The sequence below is a fragment of the Capra hircus genome, chromosome 25, assembly GCF_001704415.2.
Source record: "Capra hircus breed San Clemente chromosome 25, ASM170441v1, whole genome shotgun sequence".
NCBI lineage: Eukaryota > Metazoa > Chordata > Mammalia > Artiodactyla > Bovidae > Capra > Capra hircus.
In genome coordinates, this window is record NC_030832.1 from 2,796,344 (window position 1) to 2,821,631 (window position 25,288).

General features: G+C 46.0%; 1 protein-coding gene across 3 annotated transcripts in view; it reads left to right on the forward strand.

The window, feature by feature from the left end:
* The window catches only part of CLUAP1 (clusterin associated protein 1), a 30,169-nt gene continuing 5,416 nt past the window's right edge, over positions 536–25,288 (forward strand). The window contains exons 1-10 of one of the 3 annotated variants that reach the window (XM_005697471.3): positions 540–1,061; positions 3,457–3,568; positions 4,589–4,673; positions 6,845–7,024; positions 9,789–9,884; positions 12,028–12,111; positions 16,446–16,579; positions 18,661–18,802; positions 20,641–20,713; positions 21,578–21,655. In XM_005697471.3, coding sequence (XP_005697528.2) covers positions 1,040–1,061; positions 3,457–3,568; positions 4,589–4,673; positions 6,845–7,024; positions 9,789–9,884; positions 12,028–12,111; positions 16,446–16,579; positions 18,661–18,802; positions 20,641–20,713; positions 21,578–21,655 — 1,006 coding nt within the window. In that variant the 5' untranslated portion in view covers positions 540–1,039. Of the gene's footprint in view, positions 1,062–3,456; positions 3,569–4,588; positions 4,674–6,844; positions 7,025–9,788; positions 9,885–12,027; positions 12,112–16,445; positions 16,580–18,660; positions 18,803–20,640; positions 20,714–21,577; positions 21,656–25,288 lie in introns of all 3 variants that reach the window. The other 2 variants (XM_005697472.3, XM_005697473.3) reach the window with 2 other exon arrangements.

The window sequence follows — 25,288 nt, forward strand, 5'->3', positions numbered from 1 at the left end:
TTTTCTTCTAGAAAAGTCAAAATTTTTAGGTTTTACCCTTTACATGTAAGGATGCAAGTTCATTTGTTTGCATTTCCAATTGTTCCAAGATAATTTGCTAAAACGATTATTCTCAACTAAAGGGCTTTATTTATCCTAATGACCATGTATGCGCGGGTCTATTTTGAGAATCTTTAAGGTCAGCGTATTCATGTGTCTGTTACTTCACTAAAACCAATACAGGGGCGGAGGGCATCTTAGCTTTGGTAGTCTCTCTTCGTCCACATTCTGGGCTCAGCTCACTTCACCTCCCCAGCCCTTCCGGTTGCCTGTCCCCGCCGTGGCAGCCTGGTAGACAGTGCTCCCAACCGAGGCCACAGCTGATCTGGCCAAGGGCTGGGCGCAGTGCACCCCCGATCGGCCCCCTCCCTCCCCCGCGCGCAAAATCCAGCTCCAAACTTCTGCGCTCACAGTTGCCAGGACAACCCCACGGCGCGCCGGTTTCCGGCCTGTCGTAAAGTCCGAGCCCGCTGCGCACGCGCGGGTTGCGGCTCATCCTACTCGCCGCCCCTCGGTCCGCTCTGGCCTTCGCTTTGCAGTCCGTGGCCTCAACTGCTTCACGCTGCAGGCGCTTGGGTGCGGCCAGCCATTTTACACATGCCATAGAAAAGAGTGCCGGGCGTAGGACTCAAAAGGGAGGCCTGGCTTCGTGACATCTTGTACATCCTTTCTGGAGGAGTTTAGGCGGGAATGAAAAGTAGTATAGACTGCCTTGCACAGTCACTTAGGTGCTCAGAACGTGCCGGCAAGTGCAAGTATCTGCAGTGTCTGAAGGGAACTTGGACGCCACACCCGCATCCTCCGCGTCGCGTTTTACGCCGCCTGCCGGCCGCCCTCGCTCCGGCACATACAGAGCATGCGCACACGGCCCGGTCTGCTTTTCTTCCAGTCCTTTTGGCCCCGGCTGCGCGCCGTCGGGGAGTCCGTGCGTTGCCATAGAAACCCAGAAGCGCTAAGGAGCTAGGGGTGGAGACTTCGGGATCCTGGGCACTTGAGCGCCATGTCTTTCCGTGATCTTCGCAGTAAGGCATCCCTGCCCTCTGTGACCTTGCGGTCCTCCCGAGACTCGGGGCTTCGGCCCGCCGGCTCCCTGTCTGAGCCCCGCCGAGGCTCTCGTGCTGAAGTCCCCCTCCGGAGCCTCTGCAACTCAGGGGCGCCCCTGACCCGAGCCGCCCCCCGCCAGGCTGAGCGCCCCAGTCTGTCTCATAGCGCTTTCTGCTATGATGAGAGGTTGTGGATGTGTATACGGCTAGTGCGGCTGAGAAACAGAAGTTTTAATTTTATCTAATTTTAATTGACTCGGGTCTGTTCGCTACTGTATTGCAAAACACCGTTTTCCAAAGCGACCATTTTTGAGCTGGGTTAACTCAGAGTTCCGAGAAGCGAACAAGAGAATCGAAGAGGGGGTTGGTGAATAATGATTGAGGCTAAAATTTTTCGAGTTTTTGTGATCTGTCAGGTAGTTAATTACTATCCTGTGTGTGTTCATCATTTCATTTACTCCTCTGAACAGCAATTCTCTTATGTTTAGGTGAGGAAATAGGCAGAGAGAGGTCAGGTCACTCGGTCAGGGAACATAGGTGGTAAGAGCTGGCGCTGGAGTGTGAAATCGTGTTGTCTAATCTCCAAAGCCTGCAGCCTTTCTAAAAGGGGCTGGTGAGGAGAAGGGAACCCGAGTACCTTTGCAAGGAGCGTGGGGAAGTGGAAAAATGTGGATTAGAGAACTAGTTATCACCGCTCTGGGGAACATCTGTTACAAAGCAAATATTTTACATTTAATATTTTATTTTAGCCCCCACTGTTACAGTGAGGTGAGTCATTCCTGGATGGAATACTTTGAGGCAGGGAGGTGAAATAGCTGCTTTAGATCATACAGCTGGAACTGGGTGGAAATCAGAATCAAATCGTGGGACTGTGTGAATCAATCTCTTGCCTTTTATATGCTATCATTTTCTGAATCTGAAGCAGTTCAGGGAACTGGCTCCACCTGCACAGGTGTAGCAGGTGTTGCTAATTTAGTGTGATTTGCGGGGCCTCTTTAGGGCCAGTTTTCTAATAGTTGCCAGTGCCTGAAATTTCCCCACTAAAGATTACTCCTTTCAGTTGTGAAGGGCTCTTTCTATAATGTAGGAAGAGGCATCACAGTTTATTGATGCCTACTAGCACTGTTGGAGAAGGAAATGGCAACCCACTCCAGTGTTCTTGCCTGGAGAATCCCAGGGACAGGGGAGCCTGGTGGGCTGCCGTCTGTGGGGTTGCACAGTCGGACACAACTGAAGCAACTTAGCAGCAGCAGCAGTAGCAGCAGCACTGTTGTGTGAATCTCTGCCCTCTGGGACTTGGACATTCTTGGAGATCTTATGTTGTAGAGACACATTTCTCCTCCCTCACAGTTGAGGGAGGCCAGCCTTCTGCTAAGGGACACTGAATGGAGTTGTTTTGGGAAAAGCATACAAAAGGATTTCTGAACGTTTTTGACCTTAATTGAGTGCCTGCTTTAGGCAGTTCATGATAAGAATCTTACTTGTCTCTTTTTGATGATGATACTGCAGAATTAACAGAATTTGGCTACTACTTAGTGAGAGGAAGTGTTTAGGCCTCATGGGAAGGCTGCTGCTTTATTTTCCATTGCTCTATTTAAATATACCCCCAAACAATGGCAGAGGCTCTCTGCTGCTCTTTCCGCTGCTTACACCTTCTCTTCTGTTGTCTGGTGAAATTCAGCCTAATCTCCAATGACCAGGTAGCTTGTTGTGGATGTCATTGGGACATTTTGCATATCCACCTTCAAGAAGAGTGAAGACAGACATTATTTAGTCAGAAGTGTTCTTGGCACATCATGGGAACTAAAAGGATGTTACTTGCAAGTCTTGCTTAAAACTTAGTGATTGCAGTATTAAGAACAAGTGTTAGTATTACTGTTCCTTAGTCTGTTTCATAGTACAGCTGAGTATTGCTCTGTAGTTCAGTCATTCTCTTGAACATCTCTCTAAGTAACACAGACACATCAATTTTACCCTACCACTCACCTCCGCAAAAAAAAAAGATTAACATTTTAAAATATTTTTCTTTACAGCGTTTTGTAAGACCAGATATTTCACATTTTGAGTAGTGAAGAGAAAGATATGCAGGAGATAGTTGAGATACCCAAGAGAGAAATCAAATTCACAGCCAATCCCTAAACCCTATTTCAACGTAGTTTCCAGTTCTCCCATTGAACTCAAATAAATGTTTTTCAGGAAGCAGGTTAGCAATTTTATCTCCTTTTTGTTTTTCTCTTAGAGAGTTGATCAATAGTCCATAAACGTGTCAGTAGGTTGGGAGTAAGAAGAGAAAAACGAAGGAAGTATTTATGTTGATAAATAGCTGATGTTTGAGGAGGAGCTGACCACACTGTGTTTTTTTTACCTTGGACAGATTTTACAGAGATGATGAGAGCCTTGGGATACCCTCGACACATTTCCATGGAAAACTTCCGCACACCCAATTTTGGGCTTGTATCTGAAGTGCTTCTCTGGCTTGTGAAAAGGTTAGAACTGGGCACTTTACTGTGGTTTAAGAATAGATTTGAGATGTTATTCATTAGCCACCTAGAAACAGGGTACTTCTGTGAAGCAAAAGGAAAAGTTCAACAAAATTGGACAGAATAGGCTGTGACCTGTTAGAAGTCAGAGGAGTGTTAAGGAATGCTGTGGGAAAAGGGAGTGTACCAGGAGGTGGTAAAAGACTGTTTCTCAGCGGGAAGCTGATAGGGGTGCTGGTCCCCACTCATCCCCTCCCCTTCCTCAGGGACTGACAGGACCTCCTCACATATCCTGCTGAGCATCTGGCTTAGGATTGGCAAACTTTTTACTAAGGGAATGATCAAGATTTTAGGCGTTGCAGGCTTCATAAGATCTCTGTCAGGCTTCCTTGTGTTTTATTGTTTATTGCCCTTTAAAAATGTAAAAACCTTTCTTAGCTTGCGAGCTGTGCAGAAGGCTGAGGGGCTGCAGGTTGCTGACCCCGGCATGTCATCAGTAACTCGAAGAAAGGAGCTCTGGCCCCTCTGCTGAGTCAAGGGCTGTCAGCCAGAGTAATAGTTCTGGATATTTTAATTAAACTTTGCTGTCTGATATAGATTTAATTTTGTAAGCCCCAGATTTGGTTTTGAAATTTGAAAAGACCCTGATGCTGGGAAAGATTAAAGGCAGAGAAGGGGACGACAGAGGATGACATGGTTGAATGGCATCACTGACTCGATGAGCATGAGTTTGAGTAAGTTCCGAGAGTTGGTGATGGACAGGGAGGCCTGACATGCTGCAGTCCATGGGGTCACAAAGAGTTGGACACAACTGAGCGAAGAAACCTATTTTTTGGTGAGGATTTGTTCTCTTGGTTGTTTGGTATTTTGTGTTGCTTTTGAGGTCTTTCTTACTCTTACTACCTTAGCTGGGGACTCAGAGAGCTTCCTGTTACAGATCCACTGTCCTCCCAGTTTACTTTCTGTTTTGTAAACTTTCAGCTTAATTAACTTGTGTCTTTCTCTCTCTCTTTGTCTCTATGATAGGTACGAACCTCAGAATGACATCCCTTCTGATGTTGAGACTGAACAAGACCGAGTTTTCTTCATTAAGGCAATTGCCCAGTTCATGGTTAGTTCAGTTTTTTGATGGAGTTGTAAAATTAAATACATCAGAAGGAGATGGAGCCTAATTAGAGCTACCTTCAGCTTTCTTAACACTGTCCATTACCAGATTTCTGTGGAGCCATTTTTACAATTTTAAACAATTTTTACCACACAAAGGTTATCACATAATTGGATAGTTCTCTACTCTGTATTCAATTATTTTTACTCTCTACAGAAAGGCTGCTTCTTAACTTCTCATCTGGTGATGGCAAGCACTATCTGTGGAGTCATTTTACCAGCAAAGGTTTCTGAGTTTTTTGTTTTTAACTCATGATTTGTTAAGAATTTTAGAGTCCCATGAGACACCAGTGGTGGCAGTATACAGGGTAGTTGTCTCAGAGGGGCAGTGAGAGAAAAGGATTAGCCATGTCACCCTTGACCAGAAGGGTGATCAGCGCTGCGAAAGCCCCAAGGCCATTCGTCCTACAGTCGGGCTGTGTTATGACAGGACACATTTCAGGACCGCTGGATCTAGATGTGTGCCCTGCAGGTGGACAGCGTCTGCTAGAGAGGGGTGGCAGAAGAGGCTGGGCGTGCTCTGACAAACAGGTAAAATCCTGGGAGCAGCAGCCTGTGATTTCTCAAATGTAAAAACAGCTGTTTGGCCGACTGACATAAGTGGCTTCCATACTGTCCGTGACATCTACAAATTATTTTTCCAGGGTAGCTTTTCTGTAAGCGAAGGTTCTCAGGTTGTTGCTTTGCCCAAAGGAAGCTGTTTTGAGATTGAAGCAGTAGCTGTCCGAGGGCCTCTCGTGACGTGATGTCCAAGGGCATCTCGTGACAACGTCACTCCCAGTGATGGGCCCAGTGTTATTTAGGCTGGAATTTTAATAATGTTTTTAAATTAACGTCTTAATTTTTTATAATCTTTGTTGGAAAGCATAAGGTTGACTGAAATAGATGAAGTTATTATGGAAATACTATATGATAAGAGGAATTGAACATGAAGACTAATGATAAATCTAGTGATTGATGTTATAAATTACATTTACATAACATTTGTATTACTGGGTATGAAAAAAGAGACGCATGTTACATAGTTACTTAGATACATAAAAGTAAAGGAAAATAACCTAGGAAAGATGAGTTACTGTTTCTGAGAAATAATAAAGAACACACCTAATTCAGTTAAGCTCTATTAATTTAGTGACGTGGAGTATTTATTTCTCATGTCAGATACTATATGCTTCTGCTTTTACTTAATAAAATTATATAAGTTTGAATGGTAGATCTAAAGGAGAAGAAACTGGACCAAAATTTTATGCAGATATTTTTCTTTTTGAGAGGTTAAGAAAGTAAAGTGATAGTTGATTTAAGCAAGGATACACTCTCAGAGGGAGAGCAGACAAGTGAAGAACTGCTGCCAGATAATATTTTTCTAATGTAATTAAAATAGCATGCAGATTTTAAAAAGAATTTTATTTACTTATTTTGAACAGTCAATATATTTTATGGCTCAAAATTTTTTTTTAAATCATGAAACAATATAGAGTAAAATGACTTTCTAGTCTGTCTGCCATCAGCCCAGTTCCATTCCCATTAATCACTGTTTTTAATATCTGTCAGTTTCTTTAGGCATATTTAAGCAAATAGGATATATCTTCTTTTTCCTTCCTTTTACACCCGTGGTGGCATACTCTACACCTCTGTTTAGAATCTTGTCTTCAATAGTACATTTTGGAGAACTTTTCAAATAAAGATAGAATTTCTTCACTCTCTCTTACACCTGAGTAGTGTTGCTTGCCTGTTTATACCATAAGTTGTATAATTTATACAGGTTGGCATTTAGGTTGTTGGTAACTTTTGTACTTAGAAACAGTTCTGTAACAGATAACCTGTACACATAGTTTTGTGTGTGACAACATGTATTCCTGTCATAAGTTCTCAGGATTGAAGTTTCTTAGTCAAAAGATATGTGCATTTATAATCTTGTCATTTACCAAGTCGCTTTCCATTAGGATTGTACCAGTCTATGTACCCACTCACAATGTGAGTGACTTGAAAGTTTGACTCTTAATATGCTTTGGTTATATACCAGTTGTTGGCAGAGACGTTTTCAATTGACCTACATGGGGTTCGGTTTACCTTTACATGGAAAGGATCTTCAGCATTTTTTTTTCTTTCTGAAAATAGGCCACCAAGGCACATATAAAACTCAATACCAAGAAGCTTTATCAGGCAGACGGGTATGCAGTGAAAGAGCTACTGAAGATCACCTCTGTCCTCTACAACGCTATGAAGACCAAAGGCATGGAGGGCTCTCAGCTAGCAGAGGAAGACGTCAGCAAGTTCAAGTTTGATCTTGGCTCAAAGGTGAGGACAGGGCAGGGCTTGTAGTGAGAGATGGACTGCTTATTTCTCAGACTCGGAAGTGGAATATAGCAATACAGGAGCACTTCTTTCCTCACTCCCTGATCGAGGGCCATTTGTCAGTTTTGTGCTCATTAGTCAGCATTGCTTTTTGATTAGTGAAAAGCTTAAGTTGTTGGGCCCTGTTGGGTCTCAGTTGTGGCGCAGGGGATCATCGCTGTGGCGAGCAGGATCTTTGATTGTGGTGCATGGACTCTCTAGCTGTGGCACTTGGGCTCCAGAGCTCATGGGCTCAGTAGTTGCAGGGTGCGGGGTTAGTTGCTCCACAGCCTGTGGGATCTTAGTTCGCCGACCAGGGATCAAACCCGCGTTGCTTGCATTGCAAGGCAGATTCTCTTAACCACTGAACCACCAGGGAAGACCCAGTTTTGCGCTTGTCAGCATTTGGATCAAAGCAGAAGGGACAGTAAATTCAGCTATTTATTGAAAGCCTGCTGTCTGCCAGGCACTATTCACGTGCTGGGGGTACAGGCGTGAGCAAGCACAGGCTCCCCTATTCCTCCGGCTCCGTTGGGGGAGCAGCAGAAGGAGCAGCACGTCAGATGGGCTGAGTGAGTGATGGATGGTGAGGAGGGAGGGGCTGAGGTGCTGGGGGAGGGCCTTAAATGGGGAGATCGACAGCCTCAGGGACTGCGTGATGTCTCAGCGAAGATCTGAGGGAGGGAAGGAGCAAGCTGTTCAGTGGAGGGTGTGCTCTGGGGGTGTGAGGAAATGCGAGGAGGGCCACGTGATGAGAGCTGGGAGGGGAGGCGGCCACAGGCCCTGGGGTCCCTGGAAAGCCACTGCCAAGACTTCGAGGTAGAAAGTGGTTGAGTTTTGAGCAGAGAAGTCCATCATTTGAAGCCGCATATTAAAAGGATCACTGTGGTTGCTGGATTGAGTCAGACTGAGTGAGGAGGCAAAGGTGGGAGCAGAGAGACCTATGAGAAAGCCCGAGGTGATGGTGCCTGTGACTCTGAGCGGCCAGTGAGCGCTCCGCTGAGCTTGGGGGCAGTGGGAGCTGTGAGGTGTCGGAGGACCCGGTTAAAGCAACGAGCCAAACGTGAAAGCTGCGTCTTTAATCACTAGCTGCTGTGGTGTAAGCAAGGGGCTAGAGCCAGAGGGAGTGTCGACTCCCTGTTTCATAGAACTGCTCTGGCAGTTTTAACGGCCCCCCTGCCACACCAAGGGGTGGGAGGCTCGGAATGGGAACATGGTGGGGACTGAATGGGGAGAGAGGGTCATCAGGTGTTTGCCCCGCCTTCCCAAGTCAGGAGGCTTCGGCAGAGGCACTGAAGAGGACCCGGGCCCAAGGTCTTGGATAAGGAGACCTAGGGTGCAGATCTTCTTAATAAGAACATGACTGGCCAGAGGGCCTGGGTCCTCGACTGCAACCCTGTTCAGAGGCTGGTGTTGGGGGCACTGGTGTTGGGGGCAGCTTGCTCCAGGAGGCAAAGGTCGAGCGGAAGTGGGCGCTGTAAGGAGGGTCTGGAGCGGCTCTGTCGACTCGCCCTTCCTGTGCTCGTGGGTGTGGCCTGTGCTACGCGCCACGGTAGCCACTAGCCATGTAGCACCAGTACAGCTCGGGAACTGAGTTTAAGCTTCACTTAACTTTCAGTGGTCTAACATTGAAACTGGCACGTGACGGGTGGGCATGTGTTAGATGTCACAGCTCTAGAGTGTGGGTATGAGTTCCCGCCAGGACGGGGTTGCCATCCGCTGAAACGGAGGAGAGTTCGGAAGGAGCAGGTCTGGCAGGAAAGATGAGGGGTTTGGTTTGGGACGTTGCTTGTGCAGCACCTCTGAGGCGTCCTAGTGGAGACATGGAGCCTCAGCTCGTAGCTGTGATCTCAGCATCCGAGCCAGGAGCTTGTGGGGAGTGTGAGGGGAAGAGGTTAGGGGCTGAACTCTGCTGATTCTAGTGCTGAGAAGTGGAGGTGGGTGGTGAGAAGGCTCCCGCAGGGGAAGCCGGAAGCTTGCTGCTGGTGGAAGCAGAGTCCTGAGGACTCAGGAAACGGACAAGTCGCCCGCTGTGAGTGAAGAAGGAGCGTTGTTGCAGGTGGCTTGAAAGGCAGTGGGAGTTCGTTGACTGGGGGAGAGGGGAAGAGAGCAGCACTGGGAAATACTTGGCTCTTTGGAAATGTAGCACATTCACGGAGGAGGCTGTGGCATGCGTACCCTAAGAGAGAAGCCTTCCCGGGGCTGAGCGCTCAGTCGTCCTCACCATCCTCACGGCAGAGCCTTGTGGCAGCGGCTCGCTGTGAGCGCTTTGTGCCAGTGAGCTCCCCTGAGGCTCTTGGCAGCCCGTGGAGTGCACCCTGAGTGCGGGGCGGGAGGGTGAACACGGGGCCTCGGGGCTGCGTGGGGCTGTGTCCTCAGGGTGCCCCTCCTCTGCACCCCGCCGCTGCCAGAGCCCCTCATTGTAGGAGGCATGCCAGCCTCACGCCCCCACACACCTCCTGCTTGCAGAGTACATTTGACTTGACACTGGGGTTTTCAGAGGGACCCAGGGGGCCTGGAATTGATCTAATTTGTACTTAGATCAGTGTCTCCTAAACTGGTGTCTTGGGAGCGCTCTTCTATGGGGTGTAAATGTGTCTCTTGGGGAACACGTTCTGTAGTTAGATCAGTACTCTGACTGGAGGAGGGAATGATAGCAGAAGATTGGCTCTTTCTGCAGGCCGAGAACCTGCTAGTGAAGTTTCTGTTTTTGATATCTTCCTTCTAGATTGCAGATTTAAAAGCAGCAAGGCAGCTCGCTTCTGAAATCACTTCCAAAGGAGCGTCTCTGTATGACTTGCTGGGCAAGGAGGTGGAGCTGAGGGTGAGTGGTGTTCAGATACCTCCGTTACCTCCCTAATTACCTCCTCAGCTGAGCAGACTTCCAGGGTTTCTTTACCAATTAAGTTTTTTCCTGTTCTCTTGGTTTTATTAAATAATACCTGATAAAGTGAGATACTGTGCGGGAAAGTACAGTCCATAAGCTGCAGTTCCTCTGCCTGGTGGCCTTGGGTGTGTTTCTGATGCCTTTGGCGTCTGATTCAGGAATGGCACACGTGTGCCATGTTGCCTCAGCTCTCCCTCTTGTTCCTGTGGCAGACTTTATTGATCACGATGCTTTCCCCCCTGGTGCCTTCAGCCTCGGCATGCTTCCCAACAAAATGCTCCCCCCCAGCCTGTGGCTCCCGAATCCTGTTGCCGCACAGTGGAATCACCTGGGGATCTTAACAAACTGCTGATAACTGGCTTCCATGCTGATGTCATTGATATGGAATGTGACTTGGGCATCATGAGTTTTAAGTCTCCTGGGTGATTCTAACACTTATCAGTTTGGGAACCAGTCAGTAATCTAGGCAGTCAGTTGAAGTTGATGTTACAGTTGAAATTTATTTGCAGTCCTTATTTTAGCCCCTGTCAGTCAAGGTGGATGCTCTGTCCTCTGTGTTTAAGGAGCTGTTGAAGAGTGGGTTCCTAAAACGCCCTTGAAGCTCCTATAGAGCTTTTAAATCACCCGGCATCCAGGTCGTCCCCTGGACCAGTGGATTGAAATGTCTGCAAGTGAGAGCCAGATTTTTAAAGCTCTGCAGGTGATCCCGGTGTGCAGCAGAGTTTGGGACCTAGCTACTGACTGAAGAAGAAATGGGAGTGTTGTTTGGTTCTTACCTGTGAGGATTTATGGCACGTGCAGCCTATAGGCTCACATCTAATATTTCTGAATTAAATGCGTTTAGTTGACTGCATTCCGTCAGGTGTGTCATCTGTGGCTGCTCTCTCACTGCCTCGCCCGTGTCCTGGCATTGCGATGGTATTGTCCCTTTCTGCCCTAGAGGCAGACTGGATGCGGGGACTTGGTGCCAGCTCACCATCCCGGCTCTGGATGCATTGCCACCTGGTGCCATGTGGTTGGCAGAACAAACCTGCCAGTGGTGTCTGACAGCTGGTTTAGATAAGCAGCGAGGCAGTGCCAGGCGTCCCATGTTTTCTGTTGATAGTGCAGTGACTGTGTGTCTGATCGTGTTCTTGCAGACCCAGAGACGAGAGCTGGTCACTCGCTGTTCGCCAGCAGAGTTTCCTGGCTTCATTATGAGGCTTCACCAGAATTCTGAGGGGCTCTTTCCACTCCAGCCTGTAGTGAATTGATGAAGCAGTCAGAGGCTGAGCTGTTGCCGTGGGAGCCATGAGGCCCTGGGTGTCGGACTTGTCGAATTCCGTGTAGTTGTGATCTGCAGAAGCTCCCATCCAGTACACTCAGCAGACATTCACTGAGGGCCGGCTCCAGCCTCAGACCAGGAAGGCTCTGTGCTCTGTGTCCTTGAGGAGGTCGCGTCCCTGTGCTCAGTGCTACTCCCCGACGGGGAGACAAGGTGCACCGTGGATTAAAAGAAGTACAGGACAGGGTTTGAGGAGGTGCTCCCGGACCCCCATAACCGCATGCACGTTAAAGCTCCAGCTTTCGGAACTGTCCAGTACTGACATGATAGGCACAGATGCCCCCCTTGACAGTTAGTGGCCAGTGCTGGGGCAGGGCCGCGTAGACTCTTCTCAGTGGGTACAGTTGTCAGTGATAAGCAACTTAGAGGGCCATGAGCATAGGGAAAATAGTACAGGCTGGCAGAGGACTCGGGAAGTTCACTTTCACTTGGTTTGGGGTCTCTGAATGGAATGCAGGTAAAGAAGCAGATTTGGAGAGAAAAGATTCTGAGTGGTGAGTTCTGCTTCCCATGGTGTTGAGGTCCTGGGGGCCCACAGCTGAAGAGTGGGGCCTTGAGCTCTGGAGAGAGGCCAGATTGGCAGAGAGTCATAGACGATACTTGGAGGAGGTGGTGGCAGGAGTGTTTCTGCATAGGAGACCCACATCATAATGAAGCTTTGAGAACTAGTCCATAAGCCATATCTAGAGCTGGGAATTGGTTTTGAGAATTCCTCTTCTAAAAAAAAATTTTTTTTCATTTCATTGTTTCCTGTAGGAACTGAGAACAGAAGCAGTTGCCAGACCTCTGGAAATAAATGAGACTGAAAAAGTGATGAGAATTGCAATAAAAGATATTTTGGTAAGATTACTTTTATTTAAAGTTTTTGTGCCTAGAACTGGAAAATAGTGAGTTCCTGGTTTCACAGGACAGAGCAAGCTGGGCCTCGTAACAAAGATAGAGTGTGTCAGTGGGGAAGTGAAAAGTTTAGAGCATGTTCTGGAATAGCTAGGTGACTTACTGTTATCTTCCCCTTGTTGTTTTCGTGTTACCAAAATTTTGTCAGTTTTATTAATTTAATAATTCTCTTAAATTTTTCAGTAAATACTTTTTTATGGACTCTTTACAACTTATTTAACCAGTTCCTCACTGTTGGGCGTCTAGATTATTTTTAGGTTATCTTAATTCTAAACACCGAATAAATAGAATGATCGTCATCCTTTACTGATCATCCATGGTTAGTTATTATAAGCTCATTGCATCTGAATCATTCACTTGGAAGACAGATAGAGACAGAAACTCAGACTACTTGGGCTTGAACCCCCCACCGTGTGACGTTAGGCCAGTTTCTTAACCTTTCTGTGCCTTACTTTCCTTATCCATAAAACAAGAGGAATGGCAGTCCCTGCCACATGGGGTCCTCATGGGCATTCATTATGGCAGTCTCTCGTACAGAGACTCTGGTTCAATTCAGTTCAGTTCAGTCGCTCAGTCGTGTCCGACTCTTTGTGACCCCATGAATCGCAGCGCGCCAGGCCTCCCTGTCCATCACCATCTCCCGGAGTTCACTCAGACTCACATCCATCGAGTCCGTGATGCCATCCAGCCATCTCATCCTCGGTCGTCCCTTTCTCCTGCCCCCAATCCCTCCCAGCATCAGAGTCTTTTCCAATGAGTCAACTCTTCTCATGAGGTGGCCAAAGTACTGGAGTTTCAGCTTCAGCATCATTCCTTCCAAAGAAATCCCAGGGCTGATCTCCTTCAGAATGGACTGGTTGGATCTCCTTGCAGTCCAAGGGACTCTCAAGAGTCTTCTCCAACACCACAGTTCAAAAGCATCAATTCTTCAGCGCTCAGCCTTCTTCACAGTCCAACTCTCACATCCATACATGACCACAGGAAAAACCATAGCTTTGACTAGACAGACCTTAGTCGGCAAAGTAATGTCTGTGCTTTTGAATGTGCTATCTAGGTTGGTCATAACTTTTCTTCCAAGGAGTAAGCGTCTTTTAATTTCATGGCTGCAGTCACCATCTGCAGTGATTCTGGAGCCCAAAAAAATAAAGTCTGACACTGTTTCCCCATCTATTTCCCATGAAGTGATGGGACCAGATGCCATGATCTTCATTTTCTGAATGTTGAGCTTTAGGCCAACTTTTTCGCTCTCCTCTTTCACTTTCATCAAGAGGCTTTTTAGCTCCTCTTCACTTTCTTCCATAAGGGTGGTGTCATCTGCATATCTGAGGTTATTGATATTTCTCCCAGGAATCTTGATTCCAGCTTGTGTTTCTTCCATAGTAGGTATTCAGTCATTATTAGAGATTCATTTTATTCAGTATACAGAGATGAGGGGCATTACGTAAATTAGGAGTAGTTATAAAACAAAATTTGCTGAGAGTTGTACAGAACTCCAAGATGGATCGGTTTTTATAGTCCGCTTGTCATATAACAGTGATGCTCCCTGGTCAGCCCAGCACAGAGAGGCAGAGCCTCAGCAGGGGGAGAGGTGCAGGGCAGCCGAGACGGGAGACGGTTCCTTATCGGCAGCTTGACCAAATGAGGGAATATATTAAAGATGCAGAAGCCAAGGTTCTCACCACTGGAGACGGGGTTACAGATACAGGAAGGGAAAAAATGAGAGCGAACCCTGAGATAGGTGTTGATTGATGGTTAAATGCATTTCAATATAGAGAGATAGTTATGGGAATAAATCTTATGTACATATACCTTATGTATGACATATTTATGTACATACACATGCATACCCACACATGGATTCATATGTTTCTTAGCTCCAAGCACACCTGGCCCCCCCAGATCTTGGTTTCTAAATGCCATTTTCCACTAAAGGGAAGCAGGGCTCTTGGGAGAAATGACCGATTACAGAGCTGGGAGAAGAAAATACAAGGTCTTCTTGTGCCAGAAAGCATGGAAGTACTCAAAGAATGTGAAAGGGATACACAAGCCAGCCTGAATGAGCTTCCCCCAGCCACATCAGAAACAGTTTAAGTGTCAAAATAAATACAGTAATGGATTATAGACCGTTGAATGAATGCTCACAGATACAAAAGATAAATGAGTACATTGCAAACTGATGAAAAGCAGATTTTTCACATGGTTTCAAAGTAGCTCCCTACAAGATACTCATTAATTACAAAGAAGAGAGTGATATATGAGAAGCTTGACAGACATTCCCTTAATCCAGCGATCAGGGAGAACATCTTCCGTGATGGAGCAGGTCAGAATAATGTGTGCCTGTTGAAAGGCAGGGGCCAGTGCTAATCCGTGCTGTTCTGCTAAGGGTGCATCATCTGAAGCTAATTAGATGAAGGCAGGTTGAGGGGCATTCTGAAGTTCCCCAGCCCCTACTCTTCAGCAGTGGAAAGGCCCTGAACATCCAGGAGAGGCTGAGGAGCTGTCCAGACCAAAGGCGACCAGGTGGACCTGGTAACTGAATGAATGCCCAGGGTCACTCCTGGCTGCCGTTGAGGCCGTCACAGTGGGTTGTGGGTTGGATGAGGTTTTGCGTCAGGTTCGTCTTCTGTCTGGATGTTTAGGAGGAAGTCCTTATTTGCAAGAAATATACGTTAAAGTATTTTGAAGTGATGGAGCATCAAGGCAACGGCTCACTCTCATCTAGGTCAGGGAAAAATGCTTTTTATTATACTTCAGCTCTTTGTAAGTTTGTAATTGTTAATTTAAAACAAAATTTTAATGATAATACTCTTGTGCTTGTCAGTGTTCTGGCTAAATCAAGTTAGCATGGCATAAATGTGCCTTTTCTACTAAGTGTATTAATAATGAGGGCAGCCTACTGAGGCTGCCGAATGAGGGCACAGTTCATTTCTTGGTGAAAATCTCTTAAGGTGTCTTTTCATTGTTGGAAAATATCCATGATATTTGATAATTCAAAAAAATGAAACAACCTGGACACTTAAAAGGGATTTTAAAATATAGGCCATTTATTTTAAGAAGAGCCTTTTAAAAATATATATATATTTATTTGGCTGACCTGGGTCTTAGTTGCAGCATGTGGGATCTAGTCCCCTGACCAGGAATCGAACCTGGGCCACCTGCATTGGGAGCAAAGAGTCTTAGCCACTGGACCACCAGGGACGTCCTAGAACCTTTTACAAAACTTTACTTTTGAGGTCAGATAGATGATTCACTAGGTTTTAATCTGACAGATTCAGAGAAGTGTCGCCATTAGCTTGAGTAGTTTGTTCAAAACGGAGACCCACCTTATCTTCCTCTGAGAGTAAACTCGGATCCCTGCTTGGGCTTTGTGAGTACCTTCAACAAGTTAGTGGTTAGGTATGAGATTAGTCTTCATGAAGGTACCTTGGAAATGGTTAGTGAACTTAGACAAAAAAAATTAAGCCGTAAATTATCAATGAAAGTGACTGCTTCCAAGTGTGTGCTGACTCTTGAGAGTCGTGGAATGTGTCTAGTCTCCTTAGGCAATTTCTCTGTGGACCACATAGCATTTCAGAGGCCTGCAGGTAAACAGACTACACATGTATAAATTCCAAGGAGATCAAACCAGTCAATTCTAAAGGAAATCAGCCCTGAATTGGAAGTAGTGATGCTGAAGCTCTAGTACTTTGGCCACCTGATGGGAAGAGTCAACTGATTGGAAAAGACCCTGATGCTGGGAAAGATGGAAGGCAAAAGATGAATGGGGTGGCAGAGGATGATATGGTTGGATGGCATCATTGACTCAGTGGACGTGAATTTGAGCAAACTCAAATTCACAGGGAAGTGAAGCTAAGATAAAGCTTGTTTGTGCATCTGTTCTGTAAGTCAGTTCTTTGTAGCTTGGGAAAAGCCTGAACCAGGTAGATGAAGGCAGACCATCGCCTGAAGGTGAGGTATAACAGGTGAGCCGACAGGTCTCAGGCTCTGCATAGGATACTTTCCTACGCAGGATTCTCTCCACCTGTGTTTGTTTCCCTGGGCAGAAACACCTCATGGAAGAAAAATGGATACTTTTTTTCCTGGGCCTCTGTGATGTTCCTCCTGGAAATGGTGGGTTAAGTGAGCGATGGCTCGAGGGAGGGTTTGATCTGTTTGCTTCCCTTTGTTTCTGTTTCCCGAGGTCTTGCTGGGCCTGAGGAGTTGAGAAGCCCTTCTCTTTCAGAGTCGGGTCGAGGTCGTTACTGGACCTTGTCTCCTTCATGTCCTGTTAAATATAGGCACAGGTTCAGAAGACAAAAGACCTGCTCAATAACGTGGCCTCTGACGAAGCTAACTTAGAGGCCAAAATCGAAAAGAGGAAATTAGAGCTGGAAAGAAACCGGAAGCGACTGCAGACTCTGCAGAGCGTCAGGTAGGTGTGAACGCTGGGCACGAGTGGGGGGCTGCCCCTGGGAGTCAGCAGACCGAGGGAGCGTGCGGCCAGTGGCGTTAGCCTTTCAGGCCGCAGGATGCCTCTGCTGCAGAATGTACGTGTGTCTCTTGTTCCAACAAGCACACTGTTGGGCTCCGTCTGTTGACTGCTTTTGATATGTCTGGAAAACTGCTTTATTCTTGAACCCCTACTTGTAGCCTTCTGGCTTCTTGGAATGCAAGGCAAAGTAAGTAAATCCAGATGGTGGAAGTTGTTATACAAGGCCTGGCTCCCCAGACCTGTGTCCTGCCATAAATTAGGTGGGAACAGAAACACTCTTGCTTCTTGGTTAGAGCTGGTTTTAGAGCTTTGTAATTCCTCACTGGTAGTTCATCCTCTTCCCTTTCCAGTGTGTGCCTCACATTTTCTTGGGGTTCACTCTCTTCCTCCCACCTCTTTCTTTTTCTCTACCTCCCTCCCCGCTTCCATCTCCCCTCCTCCCTCCCCCCCCGCCCCCCCAGCTCTGTATCTGCTTTTCCTTGCTCTGCCCTGTTTCTCTTCGTCCCTTTTCATTCTTCTGTTATTTTTCTCTCTCCTTCCTCCTCTGTCCAGCTGCTGTGTCCGCTCTAAGCATGCCTTGCTTGTTTGGGACACTGGTACCTGGTCTGCACTCTGGCTGCTGTCCTGAGACTTGCGGGAAGGCAGCACCTGGGGACAGCAGACAGCAGCCTGGAGAGCATCAAGCTTCTTCCTCCCCAAGGGCACACCTAGCCCCTTCTGCCTCTGGAATCAGGGTCACTGGATAGATATGTCTCATTAAAAAGTTCTGCCTTTCAAGTTTAAATTCAATTTTGTTAAGCCTCAGATCTTTTTAATAGAAAATTTTCTGTTTTCCTCTGCTCCAAGAGATTTTGAATTATTTTTCTAGTGTATCTGTTTATAGTTTTAAAAGAAGAGAGGTTTCTCTTTAAGATGAACAATAGAAAATAGAAAATTCAGCAAATCAGTTTAAACATTTTTTTTAAAGTTTTTAAAAAGTATTATTTGTTTGGGTGCACTGGGTGTCAGTTACAGCATGTGGGATCTTGAGTTGTGGCTTGTGGGATCTGGTTCCCCGACCAGGGATAGAACACAGGCCTCCTGCATTGGGAGCAGGGAGTCTTAGTAACCGGGAAGTCACTGTTTTGAAGTTTATTTATTTTGGTTTAATTAACACTTAGCTTTAATTTGTAGCAACCTTTGTTTCTTTTTACAGGGGACTGATTAAATTTTGGAACATGCAGACAGCAGAGTATTATGCCCAGCTAAGTTAATGCATGGGGCTTCTCAGGTAGCGCTAGTGGTAAAGAGCCCTCCTGTCAGTGCAGGAGACTAAGAGACAGGGGTTCGATCCCTGGGTCAGGAAGATCCCCTGGAGGAGGGAATGGCAACCCACTCCAGTATTCTTGCCTGGAGAATCCCATGGACAGAGGAGCCTGGCGAGCTACAGTCTGTGGGGTTGGAATGAGTCAGACATGCCTGAAGAGTAATTTAGCATGCATGCACAAGATAATGCAGACCTTTAATTTATTGATTTTTAGAGATGTATAGTTTGTGATTATTTTTTAACTCTGTATTGAAATCTGTGCCATACCAAGAAAAAAAGACCCCAGAGCTTCATTTAAGATAATATACTTAAAAAAAAAGATAATATACTTAATGTTTGTTAAAGAGAAATGCATTTCTGTACATACCTATGCACCAAAAAGTCTGGAAGGATGAATGTCAAATATTAAGTGGTAACACCTAGTGATGAAATTAGGCATCATTTTAATTTTATTCTTAGTATTTTCAGAATTTTTTTCTAGCTTTTACAAAGAGCCCATCTTAATTTTTGATTAAATGTATCTTCCTTTTGTGGGGAGGGAAGCGAAAAGGAGAAATTAGCTTTTGTTACAGGAATGAAGAACCTCCCCTAGTTAAAGGCTTTCCAGAGAAAGCCAGGATGGAATCTGGAGCTCTGAATACCAATTTCAGACTACTGTATGTTTGGGTATTGGTTAACCTTTCCATTTTTGTTTTTTTTCATTTTGTTGTTTTAGGCCAGCGTTTATGGATGAATATGAGAAGATCGAGGAGGAATTGCAGAAGCAGTATGAAATTTATCTCGAGAAGTTTCGGAATCTGGCTTATCTGGAGCAGCAGCTGGAGGACCATCACAGGATGGAGCAGGAGAGGTTTGAGGTTAGCGCCAAGTCCCTTCTGCGCAGACCGTTGCTTTGGTTCCGGTGTGTTGCTTTGTACTTGTTGACTTGCCGATTTATAAAGAGCATCATGAAAAAAAAATATTGGATGAGTGTTTTTTCTCCCTGATCAGGCTCATGTGTTTCTACTGTTTTCCTGGTTGTATAGCCTGGACTCAAAAGTTGTCAGGTTTTTGATGGCAGGTTTGGTCCGTCAGGGCTACAGACAGGGCCACCACGTGTGCAGGCTTAGAAATTCCTGGGCTGGCTTTAATGTTGTGTTGTCTTGAAATTCTTAATAATTTTAAACTGCATTTTATTTTGCACTGAGTCCCACAAATTATGTAACATATCCTGAGGAAAGATCTAAAAACTTGCTTGGTTAATTCACTGGAAGATTTTCAAGCCCTGGTTAATCGAATCATCTAAGACTGGCTTTTCAGAAACTGCTTTATAAAGAGTTGTAGTTTATTGAGTATTGTGGGAAATAGGTATGACCTTGAACCTGACCAGTTGTTTTACAGGTTCCTCTCATCCCAGTGTGTAAAGTCATTTATGAAAGAGTATTTCAGGTCCCAGCATCAGTTGATAAATATAGAATCAGAACTAAGGAAGTTGGATCGCTGTCATTTTGAATTGTCCTTATCCCCTAAGAATATTTCTCCTTATCTCAGGAATCATCATTTGAAATCTGTGTTCACAGTGAAACTGGTCTGCAACCTCCCTTTCCCCTGCTGTCCTTGACAACTTTTGGTATAAAGGTCATCCTTGCCTTCTTACAAACCTGGACATTTGAATTAGGTGACGGTACTTAGTTGTCCAAGAGAGCTGGCTGTGAGTGGCTTATCACGTTTATCTGGACAGGGAACCTGTTACTGCTCTTGCTTCCGGCAGAGGCAGGAGTGGGGGACCTAGGACAGGCACATTTTGAGGGCAGTGAAAAGCCCCTGGGGTTCTGGAAATCTTAGACACTGAGCGTCTTGGAACGAGCAGTAAAGAGACAGTGAAAGTCAGCTGGCCATTTTGCACTGTTTCTGGGCCACCCCGGGCTCGGAGAACGTAAGGAAGAGCACGCCTTGGGATGCGAGTGGGCAGCCGGGGCAACTTCCGAGGGGGCCCTCCCTGCCCACCGTCCTTTCGGCAGCACCTGCCGGCTCACAGCTGCTCCTGGGCTTCTGGTACCTTGTCCCTCGGAATATCTCATCGTGGAACACTGCTTCCTTTGTAATGTTTAGAACAACAGCACCTTTTTTAAAGCCGATTTCCTCTCCTGTTTTCTCTTGAGAATAATCAGGCTCACATTTTATAACCTAACTCAAGTATTGGCTTTTTTAAAAAAATCCTAGGAATTAAGATGAGTATTTCTTTCTTTCTTTTCCTGTTTGATCACTTCCACCATTTAGCACCTCTCAGGGCTAGAATTGTGCAGGGGAGGAAAATGGTAAAATTCCTGCTTTATTTTATTAGCACAAGGCCCAGAGTTGATGCGTGTGTTTCTGTGTCCACATCCCACACCAGCACGGGTGGCAGACATTTCGTTGTGTCATCACTTTTCTTTAGAGGCAGTTGGGTGTGATGGAAGGAGCATGGGTTTGGAGGCTGGACAGGCCCGTCTTAGCCAAATGTGTCCTTGCTGAGAGCCCCCCACTTCCATCCGGCTCCGGGGGTGATGACGGAGAAGGGGTATCAGGTTTCCTCTGCAGTCAGTTTCCCTCCCCTCCCTGTAGCTCAGTCTTTTCTGCTTTTGCATCACAAGTCTAGCAGTCCTTACATGGTAAAGCAGAATAAAACAGTCCAAAAGGGTCCTTTCTCCTGGCTCTTGTTTCTCCTGCTCCACAGGAAACTGAGAACACGCTCCGTCTGATGCAGAACAAGCTCAAGGAGGAAGGAAAACGTCTGCTCAAGAGCGGAAGTAAGTCCACACGTTTAAACAGATGTGCTTTTTCTGGACTAGTGTTTTCAGCCTTGGAAAACTTAACATGCACATTTTATTTTTTCAAAAGGTGATTTCCTCACAACTTTTATATCAGTACCATTTTAATTCAGGAGCTTAAGAGAGTGTGTTAAAAATTACATACCATTTAAAGCACATTTGGTTTTCACACCAACTAAAATCTTATATTCCCCTATCTAAATGATAGTTATTAGTTGGAGTTATATAAAACTATGGAAGAAATCTTGTCTTCAGCAGTCTGTAGGGTTCCTTATTTTAGGGCAAACTGAGGGGCAGCAAGTATTGTGATGAGGTACAAGTGCATCTGCTTGAAGGTAGGCCCCACCACACCCCCAGCACATGTCCCCCCAAAGTCCAGAGTCCTTTGTCTAGGCCCTCACCTACAGAGAAATGGGGGTGACCTGCATGTAAGACCTAGATTCTGGGAAGGAGTTGTCCCCGACGCTGGTCAGCCCACTTCATCCACAAACTTCACCAGAGTGTCAGGCCAGCCCTGGGCACAATAGCAGCACGCGGTCGTCGTGTGGGGTTGGTGGCTGCGTCTCCGAGACTCTCTTCTCGCTTATTTCTCTCTTCTTGTGATGGCTTCTCTCGCGTGCTCGCAGGAAGTGTCCTCGGGACAGCAGGCGTGCGTGCTCTCTCTCTGTGTCTTTTCCTTCTGTATCTCTTTGCTATTGTACTTGTTATGTGCCTCTCTCTCCTGAATCTTAGGAAACTCTGTCTGGAAGAAGCATAGGGACTGCTGGGGAATCCTATGGGGTGAGCTTAGAAAATTCCCTGGGCCTCTCTAGCCAAAGCAGCCGCTCACCTTTATGGTTCCAGGTCAGCCAGGAGTGCCTGACGCGGCCCTCGGTGATAAGCCTGCGTGGAGTGTGTCCCCCTCCGAGAGGCCCGGCACAGGTAAGAGCCTGGTTCCCCTGCATCCCGCTCTGCCCTGGGCCAGCACATAGAGACCTTTCTCACTGAGCCTGCTTTATTCTTCTGAACTCAGACCTTAAGTTTGTGATTCATAGGTTTGGCATCTTATGAAAGAGATTCTCATGCGTATGTGTGATTTAGTGTTTCTGGCAAAGTAATTTTCAGTTTAAACCAGCCTAATGAAGGGTAATGCTTAATTAGCTTGTGGTGAGCAAAGAAGTCAGGAGAATAACTCATGAAGCGCCATTCTCAGCTCCGCTCATCCTGAGCTACTCAAGCTTCCCTGTCTGTCTTTGCTTTTCTACACGTGTGAGAACATTGCCCACAGTGGGAGTAAAAGTGTTAGTCACTCAGTCGTATCCAACTCTTTGCAACCCCATGGACAGTAGGCCTCCAGGCTCCTCTGTCCATGGAATTCTCCAGGCAGGAATACTGGAGTGGGTAGTCATTCCCTTCTCCAGGGGATCTTCCTGACCCAGGGACTGAACCCAGGCCTCCTGCATTGGAGGTGGATTCTTTACCATCTGAGCCACCAGGGAAGCCCACCAGGGATATAAATGAGGAGAGCTAGAAAGGAAGACTTCCTGAACTTTTCTTTTATCTGTGAAAAAGTCCTCCTGAACAGAACAGTCCAATAATACATAGACTTGAATCGGAGGTGAGGATGAGCAAAATCCAAGATCTGGAAGAGATCATTTTGTTCAGGCTACTCTGTGGGTAGCTGATTTAACCCAGCAAAGCATTACTGAGTATAGATTCTGGGTGCTGAGGACGTTTCAGTGGACAGTAAATGGGGATCCTTGCCTTAAATGAGTTGACAGGCTGGCGACATGCTTGGGGACAAACAAGCAAGCTGTTTGTGGAAGGTGAAGAATGCCACTGGGGGGAAGTGGAGCAGGTCAGGATGTAGGGAGGGCGTCACAGAATTGCAGTTGTAAAGAGGAGTCAGGGGAGACCACGAGGAGACTCTGTTTAAGCAAAGATTAAATCAGAGGAGCTGGGAAGATGGGAGCTACCAGAGAGGGAAAGTCCAGAAAGGCTGGCAAGCAGGGCCTAGGGTCAGGGGTGAGTTTCGCTGAGCCAGGTAGCATATGAACACACAGGGCTCAAGGTGGGTCGTGTGCTTGAGGGCTCACATCCAATGGAGACCGTTTTGTCTGTTAAGCAAGAAGTGAAGTCACCTCAGGTTTGGCTTTGGGGTTTGGAGTGAGGGGTTTGAGGGAGAGAAAGGCTGAGTAATTAGAGATGGAAAAGTGCCACAGGCCCCAGAGATTAAAAAGACTAAGTACTTTGTTCAGATGCCCAGTAATAACAGTCAGGGGTGACTCTTCATCTCCCCAGCAGCGTCTTAAACCTTGTTCCTGGTGGTTAAGTGTCTAACTGAATCCTCTGTAGAATTCAAGCGCTGTAGCATTAGGACTGAAGGCCTCCTCTGACCTTATAAAAGTGACCCAGGAATGTCTAGAACACAGCTGAGTAGCCCTGTCATGAAGTGGAGAGCAGATAGTCACACATGGTGCGCACGCTTCCCGCCTGCCTGCCGCATCAGGTGTTGCCCCAGCGCCCAGCGAGGGAGGAGGCGCCGAGGGAGCTCCCTGTCCTGAAGCCCTGGCTGTTCCTGGCCACAAGCTTGTGTTCTTGAGCGCTTGAAACATGGCTAGGCCAAATTGAGATGCACTGTTTGTAGCAAATACACACCAGATTTTGAAGACTTGATATAAAAGGAAAGGAAAGTTACTCATTAAGGTTTTCTTGTGTTGGCTACATATTGAAATGACGTTTTAGGTATATTGAGTTAAATAGAACATTATTGAAATTAATTCACCTGTTCCTTTTGCTTTAATGTACTTCCTGGAAAACTTAAAGTTGCATCTGGGGCTGGCATATTTCTGTTGGGCAGTGCTTATCTAAAAGAAACCTATAATTAAAAACTGCCTATAGTTTAATCACTGGGGTTTTGATTTGAGTTTCTCTGAAATAGCTAATGAAATGGAGCATTTTTTTGTCTGCTTTTGGCTGCCTGTATATCTTCTTTGGGGAGATCTATTCTAGACCTTTGTGTATTTTTTAATTGGGTTATCTTTTTTTTTTTAATGTTTATTTATTTATTTGGCTGCACTGGGTCTTGATTGTGGCATGTGGGATCTAGTTCCCTGACCAGGGATTAAACCCAGGCCTCTTACATTAGGAGCACTGAGTCTTAACTAGTGGACCACCAGGGAAGTCCCTGGGTTGTCTTCTTATTATTGAGTTATATGTTTTAGATAGTAGACCCTTATGTGATTTGTGAATATTTTCTGTCATTCACTTTCTAGATGCTGTCCTTTGTTGTTACAGAGCTTTAATCAAGTTCAGTTTATTAATTTCTTTTTCTTTTATTGCTGTGCTTTTAGTGACATGTTTGAGAAACTGCCGAATTCCAGGTCACCAAGATTTTCCCATGTGTTTTTTTTCTAGGTATTTTATCATTTTAATTCTTACATTTAGACCTCTGACCCAGTTCAGGTTAATCCTTTGTGTGTGGTATGAGGTAGGGGTCCAGCTCCATTCTTTTGCACGTGGCTGTCTACTTGTCCCAGCAGCAAAGTGTGTTCTTTCCCTGGTGAATCTTCCCAGCACACTTGTTGGCTGTACTCATATTAATGTGTTGCTGACAACTCGACTTCAGTGATTTTTGTGTTAGCGCTGTTAACTTTACGTGCTTGACCCTCAGTCCGTTGCTGTGAGTTGTCAGAAGAAATCATACTGCGTCTGAGGTGCTTGTTTTAATGTTGGGTTAAAATCCATAGTATCATTTGCTTTGTATTGTATGGGGTGAAGACTTAATGTCACATTTTTTCTGGAGGAAGTAAAAAGTGAAATAATCAGAGGAGTGATTTCACATTACGCTCATTAATTCGTATTAATATCTAATCCCATTCTCTGTAATGGCTTTTATAAGGGGGTAGTTTTTGGATTGATGGTGCTGAGGTCTTCTCAGGATGCTCTTACTGACACTTTCTACAGCTGCTGGCCCTGGCCTCCGTGCTGTAGAGCACAGCACTTTCCTCCAGGGTGGATGGAAGCAGAAAGCGTTTGCTCAGAGCCCACCCAGATGCAGCTGCCATGTCATCACTGTCTACGGCAGGGCCTAATAAACAAAGCATTATCACAGATGAACAGTGACTCTACTTCCAAAATGTCTTAAGAGTCAGTGATCAGAACAGCAACTGCATTCTTCCAGTTCCATCCTTCTGAAACCTCTGCCACTCTCTGGGCACAAAAAAGTCTGACTGGGCAGTGACATCTTTTCCTCCCCACTGTGGAAACTCCTGTAGGTTTATAGGAAATGTTCGACCTGCACAAGACTCCAGAGGGGTGTTTAGGAGATTAATGTAAAAGGCTGTTTCGTTGAGAACCACCTCTCTTTATCTTTGTAGTGAATTTTCTCCAGTTAAGAATATCACAGTCCCCAGTGTTCATTGCCAGTTACCAGGCAGTCGTTTGTCCCAGGCAGCCACTCAGGCCCTTGCTTGACAAGCCCTTGTCCTGGCTTGCCTCCAGACTTGTTTTGCTGAACAGAGAATGGTGCCCCCCCCAACCTGCAAACTAACAAAGAACTTCCAACTCCCTTGA